The sequence below is a fragment of the Pholcus phalangioides genome, unplaced genomic scaffold (genome assembly GCF_987345545.1).
Source record: "Pholcus phalangioides strain wild (caught in Gottingen) unplaced genomic scaffold, Ppha-v1.0 ptg000039l_1, whole genome shotgun sequence".
Classification (NCBI taxonomy): domain Eukaryota; kingdom Metazoa; phylum Arthropoda; class Arachnida; order Araneae; family Pholcidae; genus Pholcus; species Pholcus phalangioides.
The window spans coordinates 28,591,535-28,603,706 of record NW_028301625.1 but is presented as its reverse complement, the minus strand read 5'-3'; the positions used below and the strand labels follow the sequence as shown (position 1 = coordinate 28,603,706).

At 34.0% G+C, this 12,172-nt stretch overlaps 1 protein-coding gene across 1 annotated transcript in view; it reads right to left on the bottom strand.

Moving 5' to 3' along the window:
• The window catches only part of LOC149065791 (uncharacterized), a 141,059-nt gene that overhangs the window by 21,423 nt on the left and 107,464 nt on the right, over positions 1-12,172 (bottom strand). Inside the window, exons 23-26 of the mRNA XM_089253924.1 lie at positions 11,989-12,084; positions 8,433-8,522; positions 6,123-6,306; positions 1,092-1,146 (exon numbers count right to left, since the gene is read on the bottom strand). Of these exons, the coding sequence (XP_089110050.1) occupies positions 1,092-1,146; positions 6,123-6,306; positions 8,433-8,522; positions 11,989-12,084 (425 nt within the window). The remainder of the gene's footprint in view (positions 1-1,091; positions 1,147-6,122; positions 6,307-8,432; positions 8,523-11,988; positions 12,085-12,172) is intronic.

The window sequence follows — 12,172 nt, the reverse complement described above, 5'->3', positions numbered from 1 at the left end:
TGCGGTCACCAAGACTTTTTTTACGGCTGCTCAATGGAAACGACCACGGCTGTTCTCTATGGGTGTTTTCCCTAACAACAACGGCAGTCATTGACATCATGACAACATGAAAGCTCATGTAAAATCTAATTTTCTGCAAAAATCCGGAGAAATTTTAACAAATCTGGAGAGCAGGAGGAAGGATGAAAAATCCGGAGTCTCCCACCTAAATCCGGAGAGTTGGCAGGTCTGTGATTGGAACAACCTTCCATCAAACATTATTGATTGTACAACAGTTTCTAATTTCCTTTGTGACATCAATCGTCTCTGTCAAACTTCACCACCACATTCCCTTGTACAGGCCTCGGCCAAGCAATATTGAATAAATAAATAAATGTATGTACACATGCACACACATGCATATATATTGATTTGCCCCCACGGTTTTTTAAGTATGTGTTTATTTTGGTTTCTCTTAAAACTTTATATACTACTTATGATATTTGTATTTTCTACATATGTTTTAATCAGAGTTATATATTTTTTTAAGCATTTTTAATTTTTTTTGTGAATCCAAGGTATTGTAAATTTTTGGTCCTAAAAAGATGAATGTGTTTTTTATTATAGTTTTACGATGAAGAATGTTTTGAAATTAGGTTCTGTTATTCCTGATATTTTTTTGAATTTGTCTTATTTTAAACCAATTTGTATTTCTAAATAGAAAAAGTAATAGTCTATAAACATACGTTTTACGGACATTTGATCTATAGTCATTTATTTGGATATTTAATGGATAATGAGTATTAGGCATGATTATATTTAAACTTTTTGTTATTGTTCTATTTAGTAATTGGATATCACAGTCATAATCTCCTCCCCATACACAAATTCTATTTTGTAGCCATCTTACATATCCTGGCCCAAAGGTTGCACAGTGATGACTTAGTTCATATGACTGAATCACAGGTTTCTTAAGCCTCATATTCATCAACCAATGTCAACAAAATAACTACAGAAAAGTTTGCTTTTCTTGCAAGTATGATCATTAAAATGAAGCATTTCCCTTTAAAAATACAAAAATATAATATTTTTCTTTCAATCAATCAACCTACCTATCTAACAAAGCCTGTCGTTCATCACAGAGGTTTTCAAGTTTTGCTTCCAGCTCTGTAAGATACAATATGTACTAAAATTAGATGAATAAGTGAGTATATACATTCATATTCATACAATCTGAAATCCCGATTCAACTATTGCAATGGGGACCAACAAAAATTATCATTAAATTGAAGAAGCTAAAAACTTTGCAAATTTACTTAAAAAGTGTATTTTATAGCATTAGTAACTTTTTGAAGAATAGTTAAAATTCAGTCAATGTAGGATATTGTTCTGTTGTTCCTTAGCAGATCCATCTCACTGAGCAGACCATCTGCCAATTTATTTACTGGTCAGCTTTTATTTCACTATTTTGTCTTTTTATCTAATTTTTATAATACCAGTCTGTGCACATGCTCCCACAGTATGTTTATTCTTAACACATTGTTGTCAGGTTATGTACTTCCAAGTTTTTTGCAATCTGTCACTTGAGCACGGGTCACGTAAAAGTATGTATTTAATAAACTTGCAGTGGAGAGTGGGTGTCGTTCACACCCGCTACACATGTGTCCATGATGCAATATACATGCATATTGTGTTAATAAAACAACTATTATGGGAGAACACTGCATAATTTCGACTTTTTCATCCACTGAAAGTTCTGCAGATTTGTTCCTCTACTGTTTCAAAATCCACCTTGCAGGAAATTAAATGTTGAGATTCTAGGAAACCAAATATAATACAATATGGGAAGCATAAAATTTATATGGTCCCCCCAATCAACCCCCACATCTATACTTTTCAAGAATAAAAGAAAATACTTTTTTTTCAGTGGAGGAGGGGGCTATTGTACCAGGACTGTAAGCATAGCCCGTACATGTTGCAGGCCCCTAGGCTGGGACGTTCAGCAGGCCCCCAAGCACGTGTTTTCATGGATCCCACAATAGTGAATTTATTGTGTAAAAAAATAACAAGAATCATCTCTGGCTTCCAGACTGAAGTCCTGTCAACTCCACCCTTGTGAGGGCCGCAACATTATAACAAGATTTTACTAAGAACAATAATTTGTTCCCCCCCCCCGTTTACTGCATGGCTTTGTATAGTGATTAAAAATGATAATTTTTTAATCTCTTGAATCACCTCAACTGGAATAAACAAAGAAAAAATTGGTATTTTGAGATGAGCTAAAATGATGTGCATTCTGTTTTTCAATCGCAGCAGCTATTTGCAATTGTTACTGCATTGGGAATGTGCTTGGGTAGTAGCGATGTAATCAGAGTATCAACTCAATCTGAAATCGTAAAAGCACCTCATTATGTGGAGGGGGGGGGGGACTCTTAAAGAGGATGCAAAGGCGTCACTGGAAAATTTTAAGTCATTAATTCAACTCTGCAAATGGATTTGATACCAACTCAGTGTCACTGAAATACTATTAAGCAAGTGTTTTTGTTAAAATTAAGAGATATTTTTCAAAATGTTAATTGGAAAAAAATGTTCCATAAAATATGGGTTATATTATGATTACCTCATATATGTTTTGGCCTATGAGGTTCAAATGCTGAAGGACAGAGAACATAGCAAGGAAGAAAGGGAGTGGTTGGCTATTCAGGTTATTATACACTGGTGTAAGAAATTAAGAGAATTTGCAGACTTGGTCGATTATCTCTAGAACTACTGTACCGATTTTAATGAAATTTGATATGTACATACATTGATACAATACAAAACAAATAACCATTCAATAATTGTAATACACACGCATGATCGTGCGTAACACTCATTGGAGTCGGAGGGTATGAAACAGCGGTTGCAGAATAAACAAAAAAATGGATTAATAGATGGGTTGATAGGGGGTATGGTCCCCGCTTACAGATATACAGGTCTCCCAGCGTGATTTCATACATGAAATAAGACAGTTTATCATTTCCTGTGGCAATTGGTCCCACTCGTTCAGCAACGTTGTTTTCATTCCCTGGATGGTTCCCGGAGGGGGGTTTGCGAGTTGCAATTGCCCTCCCCAGAGCGTCCCAGACATGCTCTATAGGGTTAAGGTCTGGAGATCTGGCTGCCCAATCCATCCGGCAAATATCCTCACTCTCTAGAAAATCGTCGAGCAGAAGAGCTCTATGTGGCCTCGCGTTATCGTCCATTAAAATGAACTCAAGGCCAACTGCACCCCTGAAAAGGCAAACATAGGGCTCCAAGACCTCATCCCTATACCTCACACCAGTCACAGTGCCTCTTTCAAAGACATGGAGAGGTGTGCGGCCATCCAACATGATGCCTGCCCGCCCAGACCATTAAACCTCCTCCGCCATAATGGTAGATTTCGCGAACATTGGAGGGTAGGTAGCGGGTCCCTGGTTCTCTCCATATGAACGTACAGCGAGAATTGGTGCTTAGGCTGAACCGGGACTCATCAGTGAAGAGAACGGTCGCCCATTGATCCATACTCCAATCTCTATACACCATGATAAATGGATTCTCCTGTCCATAGAAGTGAGTGGGACGCAAACAGCAGCAGCAGGTCTTCTTGCAAACAACCCTCTCTCATGAAGTCTTTTGGAAACAGTCACCCTTGATACACGGGTTTCTGTGGCTGCATACAAGTCACGAGAGAGCTGAGAAGCTGTAGCACTCCTGTTACACCTCGCTATAATCGACAAATGGCGATCTTCTCTGGCCATCGTGGCTCTTGGACGCCCTTACCCAGGCTTTCTCTCGATGGATCCGGTATCCTGGAACTGTTTCCATAAGTTACACACGATGCTGGGCGTTAAATTGAACTCTCTATAAATCTGGACTTGAGATTTCGCCTGCTTCTAGCCTCCCCACAATTCGCCACCTCATTCCCTCATCTAAACGTTGGTGGTTACTCATTTTTACTGTTACAATTTGAAATTAACCAATTGCTGCAAAATAACACCAAGAAATTCGCCCAGGTGTGCTAGCGAACGAAATGCGTCTTAACTTACGCGTGCTTATAAAGCCTGTTTCTCTACTGGCTCTGCCTACACACATGTGTACGCTTACGTATTTGATGTAAAAGATTTTCATTTTTGTCTAGAATCAGTGGTTTTACATTCAGTTCAGTTCTTTTCATGAAATTCTATAAAATATGCAAATTCTCTTAATTTATTTCACCAGTGTACTTCTTACGGGTGCTCGAAAAAAAGTCCACAGATATTGATGCTTATTGATTATACACACAGATGATGATGATTATTTTTAAAAAATACTTTAAGTTTGAAGAAGTATCTTTACTCTTCAATGAAATTTGGAGGATGAAAATTGAATTTTGATGTGTGAATCGCGCATCTATATGTCTATAGGCAAACAACACTGGGCCCTCCCCCTTCAACTATGGGCAAAGAGGTTTGGTATGTCTGCAAATACAGCATAACACATCACAATAAAGAAATGCACTATTTTAAATGAGGTAAAGTAAAATATTCTCCATGAAATATCTTACACTAAATGCTTTTTTTGCACTCTCATTATTAGCAAAATTATTGATGCGATAAAAATTTAACTTTTGTCATATCTCAGTTTCAATACACAATAAAGCTAAAGATGGCAGTTTTTCTTGTAGAATACTTGAGTGAACTGATGATTTTATCATTTTTAACTAGAAGAATGATTTTTCTTTAGAACAGTTTGATACTGGTTACGTTGTCAATGATGATTCATAGCTGTCTCAACATTTAGAAATGTCTCCTCTAAACCTCTAGTGTTATTTAACATTTGTGGCATTGTGGCAGCATTGAACAAAGAATGAAAATTGTTGCAGTTTATCTGAAAAAGAATTTACAAGATCAGATCTTAAGTTTTGCATCGCAAATATACAGAATCTTCACGAATATTTGAGGATTTATGTTGATCAAACAGGCAAGCTTTCTCGTCATCGTTTCAAAAAATCATTTTAAATAGGTGTAATAGGTGAATTGCAAATGTTGTGTGAAGTCTATTACTGATTGGTATAATATTAAAATTGATGTTTAATATGGTTTGCAAATATTGAGCACCTTGGAGTTAGTACAATATGATTCAGGGAAAATTCTTTGATTTTCCAAAATCTTACTAAATAAAATTTATAAAAATTTGAGTGAAATATATATTATTATAAATTTGGAGCCCTTTCCCTTGGGCAAATGTCCATGTTGCCCAAGTAAAAAAATCAGGTTCTGTAGATTATCCATAACATAATATAATGTAAAACTATTTCGCCTCTTCCCTAAACTTTGTGGCAAGCTGCCACTGCTCATTATATTTAATGAACACACTGCACTTGTAAGTGTACAAGTTCACCCTAATTTTAGTATCTCAGATTACGAGTAGCCAACACCTTGTGCAGGCAATGTTTCCTTTAATTTTTACTTTTATGAGCAGACCCTGTTATTTTTCCATGCACGCATGATACTGCAATATGTCATAGATGCCAATAGCGATTTTGTGAGTGTGGGAGCATTTTCATCATATGCTGCTACTCAGAATACATGGGAACGTTGAATGTACGTTTGGCTTTTTTCTCTACTAGGTTTGTAAAAATGGCCAATAATAAGCAATTTGCAACTGATTGGCAACTCATAGCCTTTCTACTATTGCAGCTTCCCAGTCTTTTTTTTTGGTTTTTTTTTTCCCAAATAGACATAAAATGGAGCAAAAAGATCTAAAATAACATTTAATAAAATTGAAATTTGTGCTGGTCATCCTGGTTTTGATCTAAGCTTTGCATATGTCTAAACTTCATGTATGTTCTTTCATGCAATTTCTCCCGTTTCTGTTACATATGCTTCCAAGTTACTATTCCAAGTGATTCTGTTTCCTCATTCTACTACTAACTTTTTAGAGAGGTATTATTATAAAAATATCCAAAAATACACATCTTTAAGTATTCAAGTTGCAGTTTTAATTCAGCTGTATAGAATTTTTTTTATATAAAAATGGAGATACATATTCATTTATGTGGTTTTATTCATTAAAGTAACCAGCTTAATAAAGTACCAATGATGATAAATCAATTTTAGGCATTTATGAAAGCAACTCACCAAGTTTCATTCCACTAATTTCATCAATTTTATCTTCAAGTTCGTTGTGTTTTCCAAGTGCAGATAGCAGATCTGCTTTCAAAGTATTTGAGTTCTCAGACAATATATTCAATTTGGCGTCATAGTCTGAGCATATTTGTTCAAGTTTCTTTTCTTTCTGATCAAGAAGTTTGGTCTTGTTCTCCTGAAATTTTAATACATAAAAACTGTCAGAGAGAAATGCAATGCAAAATTAGTATTCAGAGAAGGGTATTATATCTAAAAAATACTGCTGTGAAGTTGCGGGTAATGTGATTGGTTTTAGGTTGTGAAAGCACAGCTTTGATTCCCATGACAGTACATAAAATGGTCAGTTGAAGTTGGTTTTCTGTGATTTTTAGACTTTGAAGAATAAATAGCCAATTTTTCCTTAAAAAAGTCTCATTAAAGCAATTAATCAGACCCGCAAAAAAAAAAAAAAAAAAAAAAAAAATACACTCATCAAATAAAACATCAATATGCAGCTTCCTTACTTCTTTTCTGAAAGATAGATAGATGGCAACACCTCCTAAACACATAACATTCATAATACAAAATGCACACTAAACCTGTTAGTTAACTAACCCTTTCCACGATTTTATAAATTTTTACTCATATGTATTATAACTGGCACAGAAGAAATAACCAAATCCTCTATAAAATTCAAAATCAATTTTAAAGAAGTATTTTTCTCTCCTATTTTCTGCAGGTGATAGTGCTTCCCCCAACTCCACGAACAATAAACCAAGGAAGAGAAATACTCAATTTTTTCTATTATTCATACTGTATATACGAATATTCTCATACTATTCCAAAGAGAAGGTAAAAAAAGCATATTTCTAACAGTCTCACTTTTTTTGTTATCAATATGTGAACAAAAACTGACTCTGCCACTCGCAGTTGATCAGGAACAGGTTGGGGGAATGGAAAACATGTTTTATGGAGAATCCGAATTCACAAAGCTCTTTGGGCTCGTCATTGTCAAAATAAGAGGGTTTAAAGGGAATGAGATATCTCATAATTACCAAAATAAAAAGCATCAAGTTGGGCAAGATATCTCATAAATGCTGCTGCAAAGGTTAATGTAATGTGTGTGTAAGGTGATAGACCAAACAAAGGCTCAACAGAAATGCAGGTAGATTATTGTTATTCCTCTCATAATATGAATAGATTCAAAGCACATTGCTGAAAATTCAAAAGAAAAGTTTTTCAGTGATATAGATTAAAGTGGTTATCCATATAATTACAGTACAACGTTGATAACTCAACATGTGGGTAACTCAACTACCCCGGTGACTCAGCATTCACTATTCCAATGGTTGGCACAATACTGAAGTCAATGGGGAAAATTTCTCTAACCCCACACATGATAACCAAATCCCGCTTAAGTCGATTATGATTTATATTGCTGTTATCACAACTGATTTTCAGAAATTGTCCATGTGTTGAACAGTTCAAAAACTTTATGACATTACTCTCATTTGTTTTGAAAATTCCATGTTTCAATGTTTCTGCCATTTGTTTGTTGATTAATATGTGTCAAAGATTCTTCCTCATGTATTTGGGTAGGATTACTTCCCATTATTCCTCTGTTTGTAACCTGAAAACTCAACCTGTGGACTATGAAAGCCACAGATAGATGTGAATTATTTCTGAAATTTTTGAATAACAGATGATCGACAAAGATAGATTGAAATGCTTCAAATGAGAGGAGGAAAGTTATTTTCAACAATTGCACATAAATAACAGATCTTCTGGCAATTAAATGATGCTTTTTTAAAATTCTGTATTATTCTCAATATGAAAACTTTTCATAGAAAATTGCAGATAAAAATATTTTATGAATTTTTAGATGATGGCAGAGGAAAACATTGAGGGGGACCAAAGTTGTGAGTCGTCCCGTATATACAAAAATTAAGCTCATACGCAGGTGGGTAACGGGTGCATTGCATTGTATATTCATTAATTATTGGGGCCCTCACAAAATTTATTGGGGGGTTGAATAGCCTCAGCCCCCAGGTTTCAGCACCTATGGATGATGGAATATGTTTAACAATGTACAGGAACATATGCACAAACATAAACAACTTTTAAAAATTGCTAAAGGTGAAGTAAAATGAAACTGCGCTAACTTCACATCTGCTCAATTCAACATGTTTTTTGATCCCCATGGGGTGTTGAGTTATCGAGGTTCCACTGCATTTGCTCATTAGAATAATGATAATTGAGTTTATATTTTAATTATTAGCTGTCTCAATACTCTGATAGAAAAAATAGCTGAATATTTCATACCACATTTATGGACAGATTTTCATTTAATAGATGCAACTCCTGTAATTCTTTTTCTTTTGCAATTATTTCAATTTTTATTTCATCCAGTGCCTGATAATAGAATGCCATAAATGTTATTTGATCTTATTAAGATCACAAAAAAAATTCATTATCAGAAAACAATGAAATATATATTACATAAGATGATAAATCAATATGTAAGTTACACTTGGCAACATATTATGATAAGACCAATTTTTCTGTCTTAGAAAAAATACATAAATTGCTAGTGAAATACTGTGCAAGTGAATAAATTGTCTCAATATCTCAATAAATAGGCTGTTATACATATGAAAAGATATGCATTATCATAGTAAAGCAATGTATGATTTGGTATGGCACAATGGTTTATTTTCCTTTTTATTAGTAAATCCTGTTTTAAGTTGTTTCGATTTTCCTACCTAGAGGGACTATTAATGGACACTCTGAATGTATGAAAAAAAAGGAGCTATTACCAAAATAAATAAATCCACTATATGGTACAATAACGGTTTTAACAAAGACTTAGTGTCTTTGTAAAAACACAACAAAAAAAAGGGTGACCCACTGTATACGCCTTTCCCCTTTCTTCATGCAAACCCTTCAAATGTCTGTGATCAACTTGGGAAGTCAATAATCCTTTGCAGTGTAAAACATATTTTGAATACCTCAATCAGAATCTTAAAGAATATATGTATTTATCTTCAGTCTTTTGCAAATCCAGGTGATTTTGAGAAAGAAAAGAGGTATTCTCTTTTGTTTTTTCCTGAAAGATATCACCTAGATTTCAACCTAGATTACAACCTAGATTTCAAGAAAGACTCGTTTTGAGCTAAGACATTCTTATATATCTATTGTATACTTGAATGTACAGAATTTTTTATATTTTTTTTAGAAGCAAAATCTGACACTATACGATATCAACTGCAGTACAAATGAATGTTGTATACTGCATATGTGATATTGTAGCATTTTTAGAGCACTATACTCCCATCAGAGCAAATAATTCTCAGAATTTATAGCATGAGATTTTTTAGGTAAATTTGATGAATACTAAAAACAATTATCCCTTTTACCAGCAATTATGCATAACCACCATTTTTTATTGATAAATATGATAAACACATCCTATTGCCATGATAAGTTTTCTTATTTAGATGACTGTACTTGTGAGCTCGAATTCGAACCATACATAATGAACTCTGACTTAATAAACATCTCTGAAATAACTCCTATAATTAACTCCTATTTCACGAATTCTGCTATCAGACCTCAATATAACAAACTCTTGTTTAACAAATTTTGCCATTGTACCCTGATATAGATTATTATGCATATGGATACCCGTTAGGATATTATGCATAATCACTGATAAAAGTGATAAATTTCAAGTATTTATCAAATTTGCCAGCTATACCTTGGGATTATGTAGTCACCAATAAAAGTGATAATTTTTTTAGCATTTATCAAATTTTCCAATGATGCATGATCACCAGTAAAAAATACAGTTGAGTTCCCTGATAACTTCCCTCCCCCTGATGATTTGATAAGTGTATGTTACAGTTGACCCGTATGTTATAAGTGAGGTTTTGAAATTAGCTTATATTGCAGCTATATACATGCATAAAGTGCATTATTGAGATTGCTGCAGACAAAATGAGCTAATGCAGTACGTAATTAAATTTAATACTGATATTTAAAACTAATTAAAATAGTTTTTGGAATCTTCTGAGGAATTTTGGAAATTTATTAGAATACGTGATATACATAAATTTTTTCTTAACTTCATTGATTTCACTGATATTTTATTTGAGTTTATGCCAATAGTTTTATCCAAAGGTGTCAGCATTTATACAATTAATTTAGAAAAAGGCAACTAATGTTCATAAAATTTTACTGTTCTTATCAATCAACACGCTTTTGCTTAGTCTTTTAACAGGTAGAGATTTGATGCTTTTAAAAAACAGTTCAGATTACTGTTTTTCCCAAACACAATGAGAGTAGTAGTGAAATGTGTGTTTCTGGGCCATAGAAGCTCCTATGGGAACAATCTATATTAAGTTTGGAAGCATAACTAAACTTTTTTGTCAACTTCTCCATGTTTTTATAAGAATCATTCTATTGCATCAACTGGATTATGAAAAAGACAGAGAGAAACAAAAATGTGATCAGCGTACTGAACAGACAGCTGTTCTACTCAAGTAAAAAAGGAACTGGGAGTGTCATGCTTGTTGACCCACACTAACGGAATAGCGAGTTGGTATCCTCTCATTATCACGGTTTATGATATGCGCATTTCTGGGCTGTAGTAGCCTCTATGGGATAGTAGTAGTGAAAAGTGACAGTAGTAGAGAAATTCGACTTCTCTCATAGGAGTTTCTATGGCCCAGAAACACACATTTCACTACTACTAACGAGTATTTGTTTATCACTGCCATCTACCAATTCAAAAGTATCAGAAAAAGTGAATGATCAAAGTCAATGATCTGAAAAGCATCAACAATGTGCAGTTTTCATAGAAATAAAGTAGTTTTTTATAAACAACAAAACACTTTATCATCACAATAGTTATATTTGATACTATCAGGAAACACTTTTTAGCTTTATTCACCAGACGTGGATCCAGGGCAATATGTTAAAGAGGGTGAATTACTGGGAGCAAAGGGAGTACAGTGAATATACGTTCCTTAGAGTTTGTGGGACAAAGCCATTATTTTCCATTGTATTTTTGGCTCTTGTGGGGCAATCCCCCCAGTATCCATGCCAGATTCATTACAGAGCCCTCTATGTAACTATTTCGAGATAAATTTTCCATTATTAAAAGAAATTCCCACAGCTTTCTATGAAAGAATACATCAAGATATCACCCGAATACAATGAATGTACAAAATAAGTCATTTTTTGACTCCATTTTCCCAGGTTTTTGTTTGCAGCATGCTATATCCGAATTATTTTCTAGGTTACAAGAGTGTTTTTGGTATGTCATATCCCCAGTGGTTTATATCCCAGTTGGTTTATGCGCAGTATGTAATAACAGGGATGAAAATATATAGAAGTGAATGAGCTAAAAATTGGGGAATTACAAATCCTGTGTTATATCCAGGGAATGTTTTAAGTGTACTCGACTGTATATATAGTCAAATATAACAAAATTTATCAAACATACCATGGAAATTGGCAATTATGCATAGCCACCATAATATATGAAGAGGAGTATTTACAAGGGGGATAAACAGACTATAGTCCAGGGTGGCAATTCAGAGGAGAGGGAAATTTAAGGAATGAGTGAGCAAGGAAATGGAACTAAAATGTGAGAATAGTGGCAAAAAAAAATCTGTCTCTACCTAGAGAGCAGGAACCAGGCGAGCAACTGAAAGAAAGACCTAGAGAGTATGTAAGCATGTGAAAGACTATGAAAATATTCTAAAATAATTCTATTACTTTCAGGCAATTAAAATAGATATGAACAAAGATATAATTTCATAATGACAACACAATAAATGCATCATATGGAATAAAAATGATAAATTTCCACCACCTTTTTTTTCTCTTGACTGATAAAGTTTATTTCTTTATGAAGCTTCACATTTTGTTCAGTTAGCATCAACTTGGCATCATCTAATTCACTAAGAATCTAAAACATATGCAAATTTTGAAAGAGTACTTAATATTTTGTGCAAAATATCTGTCTGTAATCGCAATTCTAAATAATACTTTAATTA